This window comes from Oncorhynchus gorbuscha, unplaced genomic scaffold (assembly GCF_021184085.1).
Source record: "Oncorhynchus gorbuscha isolate QuinsamMale2020 ecotype Even-year unplaced genomic scaffold, OgorEven_v1.0 Un_scaffold_576, whole genome shotgun sequence".
Classification (NCBI taxonomy): Eukaryota; Metazoa; Chordata; class Actinopteri; order Salmoniformes; family Salmonidae; genus Oncorhynchus; species Oncorhynchus gorbuscha.
In genome coordinates this window covers 235,418-250,603 of record NW_025745411.1, presented here as the reverse complement: position 1 = coordinate 250,603, position 15,186 = coordinate 235,418, and the positions used below count along the sequence as shown (strand labels likewise).

Here is a 15,186-nt window from a genome sequence, read left to right as displayed (position 1 = left end):
GTACAGGTGTCTAACTGTCCTGTTGTGGTCAGGATGTGACAGCAGTCTGTTACAGGTACAGGTGTCTAACTGTCCTGTTGTGGTCAGGATGTGACAGCAGTCTGTTACAGGTACAGGTGTCTTAACTGTCCTGTTGTGGTCAGGATGTGACAGCAGTCTGGTACAGGTGTCTAACTGTCCTGTTGTCTAGGTCAGATGGACAGGCAGTCTGGTACAGGTGTCTAACTGTCCTGTTGTGGTCAGGATGTGAGAGCAGTCTGGAGTACAGGTCATCAGGTGACCTCACTGTCCTGTTGTGGTCAGGATGTGAAACACACAGTCTGTTACAGGTACACACACACAACTGTCCTGTTGTCAGGATGTGACAGCAGTCTGTTACAGGTACAGGTGTCTAACTGTCACTGTTGTGGTCAGGATGTGACAGCAGTCTGTTACAGGTACAGGTGTCTAACTGTCCTGTTGTGGTCAGATGTGACAGCAGTCTATTACAGGTACAGGTGTCTGGACACTGGACACTGTTGTGGTCAGGATGTGACAGCAGTCTATTACAGGTACAGACACGTGTCTAACTGGACCTGTTGTGGTCAGGATGTGACACACAGTCTGTTACAGGTACAGGTGTCACAACTGACACTGGTGGTCAGATGTGACAGCAGTCTGTTACAGGTACAGGTGTCTAACTGTCCTGTTGTGACACCGTCAGGATGAAACAGCAGTCTGTTACAGGTACAGGTGTTGAAACAACTGTCCTGTTGTGGTCAGGATGTGACAGCAGTCTGGTACAGGTGTCAACTGGACACTGGCAACTGCGGTCAGGATGGACAGCAGTCTGTTACAAGGAGAAAACAGGTGTCTAACTGTCCTGTTGTGGTCAGAGAAAGATGACAGCAGTCTGTTACAGGTACAGGTGTCAAACAGAGCCTGTCCTTTCCAGGAAGTCTGGACGTGGCAGCGGTCACTAAGATGGTGGTGGAGAAGTTGTTCATCAGAGAGAGACACACTGATTGATCCTATTATTCGCCTCATCATGACCATCAACCCCTGCACTGGACACCATTTAAGCACCTAGCAGACGGTATGAAAGCACACATACTACTAACACATCAACCATGTTATTGATCCTATTATTCTCATACTACCAACACATCAACCATGTTGCATCCTATTGTTCTCATACTACTAACACATCAACCATGTTATTGATCCTATTGTTCTCCTCATACACAACACATCAACCATGTTATTGATCCTACTGGACACTGGCAACACATCAACTATGTTATTGAAACACTCACATACTACTAACACATCAACAATGGATCCTACTGGCACCTCAGCGGCATCAACCATGTTATTGATCCTATTGAAACACACACACCATGTGGTCATGTTAACCCTGTACCCTCCCCCAGGAGGACCAGAGAAAGATCGATGTGATTGATTGGCTGGTGTTTGACCCCGCCCAGAGAGCTGAGGCCCTCAAACAGAGCAACGCCATCATGAGGAAGTTCCCTCATACTACGTTACACATCAACCATGTTCTGAAACAGATCAATGCTTCCTGTGTGAGAGAGTTGTTCCCTCATACTACTAACACATCAACCATGTTATTGATCCTATTGTTCTCCTCATACTACTAACACATCAACCATGTTATTGATCCTATTGTTCTCCTCATACTACTAACACATCAACCATGTTATTGATCCATTGTTCTCCTCATACTACTAACACATCAACCATGTTATTGATCCATTGTTCTCTCTCTCCTCTCTGTCATCTCCTCCAGCCTGTAAGAAACACCATGCAGCGAAGGTGGTGTTTGGTAAGGTCCCCGAGGACCTGCATGAGGGAGATCTACCGTCAGTGGGAGGAGCTAGGCCTGGACACGCCCTTCCCGCGGAGGATGAGAACGCCATCAGGGAACACCTGGCCCGCGCTACCTGGTGAGGCGGAGGGACAAGCTCTCGCAGCGCTGTGATTGGTTGGACTGTTTATTGAATGTTTCTAGAGAAGTCTCTGTAGTTGTTATAAGTGGTGTGTGTGTGTGTGTGTGTGTGTGTGTGTGTGTGTGTGTGTGTGTGTGTGTGTGTGTGTGTGTGTGTGTGTGTGTGTGTGTGTGTCTTCCCTCCCCCCTCCACAGGAAGCTCATGAGGGGCGAATGAGTGGTTCCATCACATGAACTCCCCTCAGAAGCCCAGTCTGCCGGCTCAGGCCAAGTTCACCGAGAAGGTGGCCTACGAGATGAAGGAGAACGAGTACCAGGTACCCAATACACCCTATATAGTACTCTATAGGGTTACCCAATACTCCCTATTCCCTATATGGTGCACTATAGGGTTACCCAATACACCCTATTCTCCTAGTGCACTATAGGGTTACTCAATACACCCTATTCCCTATATAGTGCACTTTAGGGACATGGTTGCGCACTCTAGGAGGCCCAGGTCAAATTGAGTTTACTATGTAGGGGATCGGGTACCAGGTATACAGTACACCTGATCCTAGATCAGTCTCTGTGTTATGGGTGAACTGGTGAGGAGTTTAATTTTGTTTTAGTGTAGCTGTTCCTGGATCAGATAAAGAACGCTAATGCCAACAATAGTATTATTTAGCGTAATGATAGTAATAGCGTAAAAAATGAAAGATGTGTAAAGTGTGACCTTATTCTCCTGTAGCTGGAACATGACAGCTGGACCGGCCGTCTGGAGGCTCTGACTGAAGACGTGAAGGAGAGGATCTACAACGTCCTGCTGTTTGTGGACGGGGGCTGGATGGTCGACGCCAGAGAGGTCTGTCTATTAATGGAGGGGCTCAGCGCTAGGTTAGCATGTCAGAGAGGTCTGTCTATTAATGGAGGGGCTCAGCGCTAGGTTAGCATGTCAGAGAGGTCTGTCTATTAATGGAGGGGGCTCAGCATGTTAGCATGTCAGAGAGGTCTGTCTATTAATGGAGGGGCTCAGCGCTAGGTTAGCATGTCAGAGAGGTCTGTCTATTAATGGAGGGGCTCAGCATGTCAGAGAGGTCTGTCTATTAATGGAGGGGCTCAGCGCTAGGTTAGCATGTCAGAGAGGTCTGTCTATTAATGGAGGGGCTCAGCGTCAGAGAGGTAGGTTAGCATGTCAGAGAGGTCTGTCTATTAATGGAGGGGCTCAGCGCTAGGTTAGCATGTCAGAGGTCTGTCTATTAATGGAGGGGCTCAGCGCTAGGTTAGCATGTCAGAGGTCTGTCTATTAATGGAGGGGCTCAGCGCTAGGTTAGCATGTCAGAGAGGTCTGTCTATTAATGGAGGGGCTCAGCGCTAGGTTAGCATGTCAGAGAGGTCTGTCTATTAATGGAGGGGCTCAGCGCTAGGTTAGCATGTCAGAGAGGTCTGTCTATTAATGGAGGGGCTCAGCGCTAGGTTAGCATGTCAGAGGTCTGTCTATTAATGGAGGGGCTCAGCGCTAGGTTAGCATGTCAGAGAGGTCTGTCTATTAATGGAGGGGCTCAGCGCTAGGTTAGCATGTCAGAGAGGTCTGTCTATTAATGGAGGGGCTCAGCGCTAGGTTAGCGCTAGGTGTCAGAGAGGTCTGTCTATTAATGGAGGGGCTCAGCGCTAGGTTAGCATGTCAGAGAGGTCTGTCTATTAATGGAGGGGCTCAGCGCTAGGTTAGCATGTCAGAGAGGTCTGTCTATTAATGGAGGGGCTCAGGGTTAGCATGTCAGAGGTCTGTCTATTAATGGAGGGCTCAGCGCTAGGTTAGCATGTCAGAGAGGTCTGTCTATTAATGGTGGTATGAGGGCTCAGCGCTAGGTTAGCATGTCAGAGAGGTCTGTCTATTAATGGAGGGGCTCAGCACTAGGTTAGCATGTCAGAGGTCTGTCTATTAATGGAGGGCTCAGCGCTGGGTTAGCATGTCAGAGAGGTCTGTCTATTAATGGAGGGGCTCAGCGCTAGGTTAGCATGTCAGAGAGGTCTGTCTATTAATGGTGGTATGAGGGCTCAGCGCTAGGTTAGCATGTCAGAGGTCTGTCTATTAATGGAGGGCTCAGCGCTAGGTTAGCATGTCAGAGGTCTGTCTATTAATGGAGGGGCTCAGCGCTAGGTTAGCATGTCGGCCTGTATTACAGCTCTCTGTCTCCAGTACTACTGTGTTCTTTCTAGGTACAGGTTACATCTACCACTGTCGTTTTATTCCAGGACACGGAGGAGGACCCAGAGAGAGGCCACCAGATGGTGCTGCTTCGTCGTCTCTGTCTGCCCATGATGTCCTTCCTGTTGCAGACAGTACTGCAGAGAACACAACGTCACCAGGAGAGTCTCAGACTGGCTGATATCATCGCCTCAGACCAACACCGCCTCTACGAGGTCTGTACTATAGTTTAGAAATTATATTTCCATGGTCTGACCTGGGCTCTGACCTGGGCTCTGACCTGGGCTCTGGTCTGGGCTCTGGTCTGGGCTCTGGTCTGGGCTCTGGTCTGGGCTCTGGTCTGGGCTCTGGTCTGGGCTCTGGTCTGGGCTCTGGTCTGGGCTCTGGTCTGGGCTCTGGTCTGGGCTCTGGTCTGGGGTCTGACCTGGGCTCTGGTCTGGTCTGGGCTCTGGTCTGGGGTCTGACCTGGGCTCTGGTCTGGGCTCTGGTCTGGGCTCTGGTCTGGGCTCTGGTCTGGGTTCTGGTCTGGTCTGGGCTCTGGTCTGGGGTCTGACCTGGCCTGAGGGCATCCTCTTCTGTCTTCTTTCCTTCGTCTGCTACGATCTGCGACTACTTGACTTCAATCAAATGTATTTATAAAGCCCTTCATACATCAGCTGATGTCACAAAGTGCTGTACAGAAACCCCCCCCCCAGCCTAAAAAACCCCAAACAGCAAGCAATACAGGTGTAGAAAGCACTTCAACATTGTAGCTCAACACAATCTTACAGTATCTCTCCCTGTCACTGTGTTGCTTTCTTCTCTTTCCCTCGTCTACTTTCCCATCCTCCTCTTCTTTTTTGCTAACTATGTTCTCTGTCTCTCCCTCTCTTTCAGGTGTTCTCCAAGGAGGAGCTGAGGAAGTTCCTTCAGAAGATGAGGGAGTCGTCTCTTCTCTTATTGGATAAGGGTCTAGACCCGCTGGGGTACGAGATCCAACCATAAATACACCTGGACATTTTTCTTTGTGTTTTTTTTTTTTTTTTTTTTGCCAAATTTAAGTAACGGAGTGAATGATTTTCTGCATTTTGTATACAATAAAAGTGACGTGTCTGAAATGTTGTTTTGTCTTTGGGCCATGCACAGACAGGATGCATATACAGTATCTGAATCATGTCTTTGGGCCATGCACAGACAGGATGCATATACAGTATCTGAATCATGTCTTTGGGCCATGCACAGACAGGATGCATATACAGTATCTGAATCATGTCTTTGGGCCATGCACAGACAGGATGCATATACAGTATCTGAATCATGTCTTTGGGCCATGCACAGACAGGATGCATATACAATATCTGAATCATGTCTTTGGGCCATGCACAGACAGGATGCATATACAGTATCTGAATCATGTCTTTGGGCCATGCACAGACAGGATGCATATACAATATCTGAATCATGTCTTTGGGCCATGCACAGACAGGATGCATATACAGTATCTGAATCATGTCTTTGGGCCATGCACAGACAGGATGCATATACAGTATCTGAATCATGTCTTTGGGCCATGCACAGACAGGATGCATATACAGTATCTGAATCATGTCTTTGGGCCATGCACAGACAGGATGCATATACAGTATCTGAATCATGTCTTTGGGCCATGCACAGACAGGATGCATATACAGTATCTGAATCATGTCTTTGGGCCATGCAGACAGGATGCATATACAGTATCTGAATCATGTCTTTGGGCCATGCACAGACAGGATGCATATACAGTATCTGAATCATGTCTTTGGGCCATGCACAGACAGGATGCATATACAGTATCTGAATCATGTCTTTGGGCCATGCACAGACAGGATGCATATACAGTATCTGAATCATGTCTTTGGGCCATGCACAGACAGGATGCATATACAGTATCTGAATCATGTCTTTGGGCCATGCACAGACAGGATGCATATACAGTATCTGAATCATGTCTTTGGGCCATGCACAGACAGGATGCATATACAGTATCTGAATCTAGAAGAGTATTAAGGAAGGTTTGAGACAACACCTTGTCTAGGTCGAGAGGTGATGGTTTTAGGTTATCGCCTTCGCGACTTAACAAAGTGTCCATGTGTGGGCGCTGTAGGCCACTGTGACGTGGTGGGTTCTCTTCGCAGAACACGGAAGTAAAGGTCGCATTATGACGTCACTGCTTCCGTTAAGTTTTGCAACCAGGCTCTTTTTTTCCCCTGTATGATCCACATGCGATGGTATGAAAGTTGTACAACGCTAACTGTACATGCAGGACTGAAATACTCTAGAATGTAATGTCACTGTATAGGCCCTGTACATTTTTACGAAAGGGGATGTATGCCCGATCAGTCGGTAGTGTCGAAGCCTGGAAAGACCCCCGCAACTTTTCCTGATGTGTGGCAGAGGGTAGACATTTTTTTTTGGTTTACATTAGTTACCTAGCTTCATACTATACAGTACTACTGAAACCTTGTATGTAGATTTTACAGGACAGTTCTCAAGACGACCATGGCTAACCGACTGTCAGACCTTTTCTCGAACAGCCGTCTCGTCATTGGATTATTGGCCAATTTGCTATCATCCATATGCATCGTTTTCATCAACAAATGGATCTATGTTCACTATGGCTTTCCAAACATGACTCTAACTCTGATTCATTTCGTTGTGACATGGCTTGGACTATGGGTATGCCAGAAGATGGACATATTTGCGCCAAAGAGTCTCCAACCCACCAAAATTATCTGGCTCGCTCTAAGTTTCTGTGGCTTCGTGGCTTTCACCAATCTGTCTTTACAAAACAACACCATCGGTACTTACCAGCTGGCCAAAGCGATGACAACTCCTGTGATCATTGTCATACAGACAATGTACTACAAGAAGACATTCTCCACCAAGATCAAGTTGACTTTGGTAGGTATCTAGAATTCCATGCAGAATGGCAGATTGGCATTTATTGAGAATTCACTTTTTGTTATATAAAATACTTTTCTAATTGTACAAACATAACGGAAGTTGAATTATACACAACCAAGCACACACGTTTTAAGAAAAATAAACTTTTACAAACAGGTCTTATATACATTAAATGATGCATATCATGTATGCTTCAAATGTAGTCGTGAGTTTCAGGGCATGTTTAAAAAAAACTAATCTTAATGATTGCAAAATAAAAAAGATAAAGCTCTCTTTCAAAAAATAAGGTATAGTAGCCTTCAAAAATCTGCATTTGTGTATAAAGAATTTCAATAATACAATACAATTATTGACCCGGAAATTGAATTCATTATCATCTTGGAATAAACCAAATTTGACATCATTGTATGTGAAATTGGCAATATTAATATTATATAACTAGCATGCTAGCAGATATCCATAGACTTCTAGTCATTACACCTACTAGCATGCTAGCAGATATCCATAGACTTCTAGTCATTACACCTACTAGCATGCTAGCAGATATCCATAGACTTCTAGTCATTACACCTACTAGCATGCTAGCAGATATCCATAGACTTCTAGTCATTACACCTACTACTAGCATGCTAGCAGATATCCATAGACTTCTAGTCATTACACCTACTAGCATGCTAGCAGATATCCATAGACTTCTAGTCATTACATCTACTAGCATGCTAGCAGATATCCATAGACTTCTAGTCATTACACCTACTAGCATGCTAGCAGATATCCATAGACTTCTAGTCATTACATCTACTAGCATGCTAGCAGATATCCATAGACTTCTAGTCATTATGTTAGCAACTTCCTTCAAACTGCACGCATTAGACATAACTATGGTGTCCACTAGTTCATCTGACTCTGGGGAAGTAGATAAAGGGCATCATTGACTAAATCCTGAAGTACCCCTTTCAAACCAGGGCTCCCGAATGGCACAGCGGTCTTAAGGTACTGCGTCTCAGTGCAAGAGGCATCACTACAGTCCCTGGTTCAAATCCAGAATCCTGTGTTCCTGTGTGTCTGTATCACATCCGGCCTTGATTGAGAGTCCCATAGGGTGGCGCACAATTGGCCCAGCGTCGTCCAGGTTTGGCCGGGGTAGGCCGTCATTGTAATTAAGAATGTATTTTTATGGTTACAGTAACACTATTTACCTGCTGTGTTCCTGTGTGTCTGTCTACTAGGTGCCCATAACGTTAGGTGATGTGTGTCTGTCTACTAGGTGCCCATAACGTTAGGTGATGTGTGTCTGTCTACTAGGTACCCATAACGTTAGGTGATGTGTGTTCCTGTGTGTCTGTCTACTAGGTGCCCATAACGTTAGGTGATGTGTGTCTGTCTACTAGGTACCCATAACGTTAGGTGATGTGTGTCTGTCTACTAGGTACCCATAACGTTAGGTGATGTGTGTCTGTCTACTAGGTACCCATAACGTTAGGTGATGTGTGTCTGTCTACTAGGTACCCATAACGTTAGGTGATGTGTGTCTGTCTACTAGGTACCCATAACGTTAGGTGATGTGTGTCTGTCTACTAGGTGCCCATAACGTTAGGTGATGTGTGTCTGTCTACTAGGTACCCATAACGTTAGGTGATGTGTGTCTGTCTACTAGGTGCCCATAACGTTAGGTGATGTGTGTCTGTCTACTAGGTGCCCATAACGTTAGGTGATGTGTGTCTGTCTACTAGGTACCCATAACGTTAGGTGATGTGTGTTCCTGTGTGTCTGTCTACTAGGTGCCCATAACGTTAGGTGATGTGTGTCTGTCTACTAGGTGCCCATAACGTTAGGTGATGTGTGTCTGTCTACTCATAACGTTAGGTGATGTGTGTCTGTCTACTAGGTGCCCATAACGTTAGGTGATGTGTGTCTGTCTACTAGGTGCCCATAACGTTAGGTGATGTGTGTCTGTCTACTAGGTACCCATAACGTTAGGTGATGTGTGTTCCTGTGTGTCTGTCTACTAGGTGCCCATAACGTTAGGTGATGTGTGTCTGTCTACTAGGTGCCCATAACGTTAGGTGATGTGTGTCTGTCTACTAGGTACCCATAACGTTAGGTGATGTGTGTCTGTCTACTAGGTACCCATAACGTTAGGTGATGTGTGTTCCTGTGTGTCTGTCTACTAGGTGCCCATAACGTTAGGTGATGTGTGTCTGTCTACTAGGTACCCATAACGTTAGGTGATGTGTGTTCCTGTGTGTCTGTCTACTAGGTGCCCATAACGTTAGGTGATGTGTGTCTGTCTACTAGGTGCCCATAACGTTAGGTGATGTGTCTGTCTACTAGGTACCCATAACGTTAGGTGATGTATGTCTGTCTACTAGGTACCCATAACGTTAGGTGATGTGTGTTCCTGTGTGTCTGTCTACTAGGTACCCATAACGTTAGGTGATGTGTGTCTGTCTACTAGGTGCCCATAACGTTAGGTGTGATCCTCAACTCCTACTATGATGTGAGATTCAACCTCCTGGGGATGGTCTTTGCCACACTAGGGGTGTTCGTCACCTCCCTCTATCAGGTGGTAAGTAGTGATGCTTTGAAGTGCACTTGGACCTGGTGAACACTACAGTCTATGGTTGAACCGGCTGTCTTCCAAATGGCACCCTATTCCCTATGAGTCCTGGTCAAAAGTAGTGCACTTGAAAGGGAATAGGGTGCTAGTTGGGATGCGGGCAGACTAGAACACGTTAGTGGACTTTCTTGTCTTATTTAAACCTTCTATTATCAAGGTGTATTGTACTATTATCACAGGCCTCATAATTCATTGATGATACATCTCCCCCCTCTCCCCCCACCCCCCCCTCCTCCCCCACACCCCCCCACATCCCTCCCTCCCACACCCCCCCCCACATCCCTCCCTCACTCCTCCCCCCCACATCCCTCCCTCTCTCCTCCCCCCCCACATCCCTCCCTCTCTCCTCCCCCCACATCCCTCCCTCCCTCCTCCCCCCACCCACATCCCTCCCTCTCCCCCCCCATCCCTCCCTCTCTCCCCCCCATCCCTCCCTCTCCCCCCCCCACCTCCCTCTCCCCCCCCCCATCCCTCCCTCCCCCCCCCCCCTCCCCCCCCCCCCCACGTCCCTCTCCCCCCACCCACATCCCTCCCTCTCTCCCCCCCACCTCCCTCTCCCCCCACCACCTCCCTCTCTCTCCCCCCACCTCCCTCTCTCCCACCCACCCACATCCCTCCCTCTCTCCACCCACATCCCTCCCTCTCTCTCCCCCCACCTCCCTCTCTCTCTCCCCCCCACTCCCCTCTCAGTGGGTAGGTGTGAAACAGCATGAGCTCCAGGTTAACTCCATGCAGCTACTCTACTACCAGGCCCCCATGTCCTCTGCCTTCCTCCTCTCCCTCGTGCCCTTCTTCGAACCTCTCTCTGGGGAGGGGGGCATCTTCGGACCCTGGTCCTTCCCAGCACTGGTAAGACACAGAGAGGGGGGGGAGAGAGACAGAGAGAGAGAGACAGAGAACAGAGAGGGGGGGGGGAGAGACAGAGACAGAGAGAGAGACAGAGAGAGAGACAGAGAGAGAGAGACAGAGAGGGAGAGAGACAGAGAGAGAGAGAGAGACAGAGAGAGAAACTTCTGTATGTGTAATGTTTACTGTTCATTTTTGTTGTTTTTCACCTTATATATTCACTTTGTATGTTGTCTACCTCACTTGCTTTGGCAATGTTAACACATGTTTCCCATGCCAATAAAGCCCTTGAATTGAATTGAATTGAAATTGAGAGACACAGAGACAGAGAGAGAGAGATTAAGTTTGTCTTCAGAATGAGTGAGAGACTACATCCTGTGATGGATTTACTCAGATGAGATGAGTCACTGAGGACACACAAGCACTAGTCCTCTACGAACATGTCAAAGCATGTTCAGCTGTGTGTGGCCTGTCGTCTGCCCAGCAACCAAACCTGCCACTCGGTCAACACCGTTGTTTTGACCCCGAAGGTCGACAAGCCTCCACTTCCATCCCCTGGAGATAGCTAACATGCTACTGTTACCTTCAGACCATGGTGATGCTAACATGCTACTGTTACCTTCAGGCCATGGTGATGCTAACATGCTACTGTTACCTTCAGGCCATGGTGATGCTAACATGCTACTGTTACCTTCAGGCCATGGTGATGCTAACATGCTACTGTTACCTTCAGGCCATGGTGATGCTAACATGCTACTGTTACCTTCAGACCATGGTGATGCTAACATGCTACTGTTACCTTCAGGCCATGGTGATGCTAACATGCTACTGTTACCTTCAGGCCATGGTGATGCTAACATGCTACTGTGCTGTTGTTACCTTCAGGCCATGGTGATGCTAACATGCTACTATGCTGCTGTTACCTTCAGGCCATGGTGATGCTAACATGCTACTGTGCTGTTGTTACCTTCATGCCACGGTGATGCTAACATGCTACTGTGCTGTTGTTACCTTCAGGCCATGGTGATGCTAACATGCTACTGTTACCTTCAGGCCATGGTGATGCTAACATGCTACTGTTACCTTCAGGCCATGGTGATGCTAACATTCTACTGTGCTGTTGTTACCTTCAGGCCATGGTGATGCTAACATGCTACTGTGCTGTTGTTACCTTCAGGCCATGGTGATGCTAACATGCTACTGTGCTGTTGTTACCTTCAGGCCATGGTGATGCTAACATGCTACTGTTACCTTCAGGCCATGGTGATGCTAACATTCTACTGTTACCTTCAGGCCATGGTGATGCTAACATGCTACTGTGCTGTTGTTACCTTCAGGCCATGGTGATGCTAACATGCTACTGTGCTACTGTTACCTTCAGGCCATAGTGATGCTAACATGCTACTGTGCTGTTGTTACCTTCAGGCCAGGGTGATGCTAAGATGCTACTGTGCTGTTGTTACCTTCAGGCCATGGTGATGCTAACATGCTACTGTGCTACTGTTACCTTCAGGCCATGGTGATGCTAACATGCTTCTGTGCTGTTGTTACCTTCAGACCAGGGTGATGCTAACATGTTGTATCTCTCCCTTCAGGCCATGGTGATGCTATCTGGCCTCATAGCCTTCCTAGTCAACCTGTCAATCTACTGGATCATAGGGAACACCTCTGCTGTCACGTATCCTTTTGTTCTGGCTGGAGGTCAAGGGTCAACCAATAGGACTGTCTCAAAATGTCAATTAATCTGTCTGTCGATTCCTCACATCGTCTCTCCGACTCAAAACTCATTGGAGAATAAGGTCAGAGTGGAGGGACCTTTGACCTTCTCCTCCAATATTGTTGATAAGGAGGCAGAGATATGATATGACAACTAGTATAACTCTGGGGTCAATATTACAGGTTCACTGTGTGCTCCTTTTTTTTTATTTGCCCTTAACGGTGAACTCCTACAGCTACAACATGTTTGGCCACTTCAAGTTCTGCATCACCCTGTTGGGGGGCTATGTTCTCTTCCAGGACCCCCTGTCTCTAAACCAGGGCCTGGGCATCCTCTGTACCCTCACTGGCATCCTCTCCTACACCCACTTCAAGCTGGCAGAGCAGGAGGAGGGCAAAAGCAAGCTGGTCCAAAGGCCATGATAGGCCCACCGGAGTGCCAATCCATAGAGGCTGCTACCCTCATTGGTTGCTCGACAACTCACTGGTTCCCTAGGACTGTTTGGGGGAAGGGCCAGGTTGGAATCATAGAACTAGAGGTTGGAATCATAGAACTAGAGGTTGGAATCATAGAACTAGAGGTTGGAATCATGGAACTAGAATTCTATAGTTGGAATGTGATTGTTGAGTGAAAGGGGAACTGGCCAAACAGTGAGATAAAGGGAGATAGTTCTGGCAGGGAACACTAATACACTGTTAAAGAAGTGGAATGTATACTGTATTGGAAGATGTGGGAGCTCAGCAAGCCTAGTATTAACATAGTTTTTGCATTACTCAAGATGCTGTCTTATATTCCAGTATTTTTGCCGGTACGATTAAAGAGAGGACAACTTGCTCTAAACAATGTCCAAATGATGAAGATACTTTTGCATTATTGAATGATTCTTATTTTTTTTTCATACTGTGATCTTCAATAAATTGTATTTTATTGATCGTTTTTGTCTCATTTAGGAAGCTTTGGGAAGTTACCTGAACCTGCCACAGAACATTGAGAGGCCCATTGACAGCTGTATGAATGGAGGTTAGGTAGGGCTACCACTCATTGTGGTCATAGAGAAAAGAAAGGACTCTGTTTTCATAGTGCTGCTCACAACCTATTTATGTCAAAGTTTGCTGAAGTGAATAATGCACATCTCAAATACTTTCTAATTACAGATTGTTTCATGGAAAAAGTACTAAATCACATTCTTTGTTGAACATTCTGATTGCTGCTGGGACAATCCTGAGAAACGAGTACAGTACATACAGATGTTTTATTTTTTATTTTTTTTATTTCACCTTTAATATAACCAGGTACGCTAGTTGAGAACACCTTTATTTAACCAGGGAGGCTAGTTGAGAACACCTTTATTTAACCAGGTAGGCTAGTTGAGAACAAGGTCTCATTTACAACTGCGACCTGGCCAAGATAAAGCAAAGCAGTGTGACCCAATACAACAACACAGAGTTACACATGGGCTTGCCCTTTACAAGTTAGTCAACATGATATCATACAGGTCTGGAATAAGAGTTGGGTTGTTAATCATTAGTGCACACTGTAGCTAAACGTTTCGCAACAGATAATCCAAAACTAAGCGTTTCTTACTGGACAAGTTCAGTTATTCCTTCCCTGTTTCAGTCTGTTTTCTTATGTTTGGCGTCTAGTGAATTACGAACCTGCGATGGGAGTTGGTGTGGGGACGAGACAAATCTAGGTGGGGTAATGTGCTACAAGGTACAGGCAGTTCCCTGGGTCTCAGAGAGTGGCCTCAGTGTTCTGCTGTCTGCTCAGCCTCTCTAGGTTCACAGGCCTGCCATTGTGGCTCAGTGTAGTAGTGTGGACACATCCAACCGCCAGAGGCCAACAAAAAACACATGAGCCAAAATAACAAGCACATATCTGTGGTGGCACAGAACTTCAGGCTGCGTCCCAAATGCCACCCTACTCCCTATATAGTGCACTACCTTTGACAAGAGCCCCGTGGGGAACTGCGTCCCAAATGCCACCCTACTCCCTATATAGTGCACTACCTTTGACAAGAGCCCCGTGGGGAACTGCGTCCCAAATGCCACCCTACACCCTATATAGTGCACTACCTTTGACAAGAGCCCCGTGGGGAACTACGTCCCAAATGCCACCCTACTCCCTATATAGTGCACTACCTTTGACAAGAGCCCCGTGGGGAAGTAGTACCCTAATGCCACCCTACTCCCCATATAGTGCACTACCTTTGACAAGAGCCCCGTGGGGAAGTAGTACCCTAATGCCACCCTACTCCCCATATAGTGCACTACCTTTGACAAGAGCCCCGTGGGGAAGTAGTACCCTAGAAAGGGAATAGGATGCCATTTGAGACACAGCTTCCCCGTTCAGTGTAAACTGGAACTGAGTGGTTACGTGGCTATTTATAACTCTTCAACGTTAGCCTATCCTGCTCATTTGCAAAGTCGATGAAGCCGGTGAGAGACGTGCCGTGAGGCTGATGAGACGGCATCATGTAACATTATTTAGTATTACGGAATTATTTCCAGTCGTCAGAGACACATCAACTAAATCTAATCCCAATGTCGATTACTTTACAAAATTCTATAATCATAATCCCCTTCATTGAAGCAAGTGGATAACTTGACTTTAAATCGTAAAACTTTAATATTTTTAAGACATTCAGGCTAAATCCAAATGTGTGTTTAAAATGGCCTTTGTCGTTCCATTTGTACTAATTTGAAGTTTATGTAAGGATTAATAACATTTATCGGAGGTTATAAGGCTTCATAACATGCCCTGACATGTTGAGGCTCTGAAAGAACATGTCGTTCTAAAAATAACATCTGACTCATTATTTTAGCCCTTCTAGGAAGGAGAGGGGGAGCAGACTGGAAAAGATGCCAACGATACCAGAGAAGACCAAAAACCTTCTGGATACCAGAGAAGACCAAAAACCTTCCGGATACCAGAGAAGACCA

General features: G+C 46.6%; 3 protein-coding genes across 3 annotated transcripts in view; all 3 read left to right on the top strand.

Annotated features, from left to right (window-relative positions):
* Positions 1-1,008, top strand: part of LOC124018745 (nuclear pore complex protein Nup107-like) — a 230,538-nt gene extending 229,530 nt beyond the window's left edge. The window contains exon 15 of the mRNA XM_046334097.1: positions 938-1,008. Within this exon, the coding sequence (XP_046190053.1) occupies positions 938-1,008 (71 nt within the window). The remainder of the gene's footprint in view (positions 1-937) is intronic.
* A 1,170-nt stretch (positions 1,009-2,178) lies between these two features.
* LOC124018744 (nuclear pore complex protein Nup107-like) lies at positions 2,179-5,233 on the top strand. The gene is made up of 4 exons (XM_046334096.1): positions 2,179-2,265; positions 2,679-2,792; positions 4,184-4,351; positions 5,013-5,233. Exons 1-4 carry the CDS (start codon positions 2,179-2,181, stop codon positions 5,118-5,120), a joined length of 477 nt encoding a protein of 158 aa, XP_046190052.1. The 3' UTR covers positions 5,121-5,233.
* A 606-nt stretch (positions 5,234-5,839) lies between these two features.
* Positions 5,840-13,176, top strand: LOC124018754 (solute carrier family 35 member E3). Its single transcript, XM_046334108.1, has 5 exons — positions 5,840-7,058; positions 9,520-9,630; positions 10,372-10,530; positions 12,123-12,205; positions 12,480-13,176. The coding sequence occupies exons 1-5, from the start codon at positions 6,657-6,659 to the stop codon at positions 12,664-12,666; spliced, it is 942 nt and encodes a 313-aa protein (XP_046190064.1). The 5' UTR covers positions 5,840-6,656; the 3' UTR covers positions 12,667-13,176.
* Positions 13,177-15,186: the final 2,010 nt, after the last annotated feature.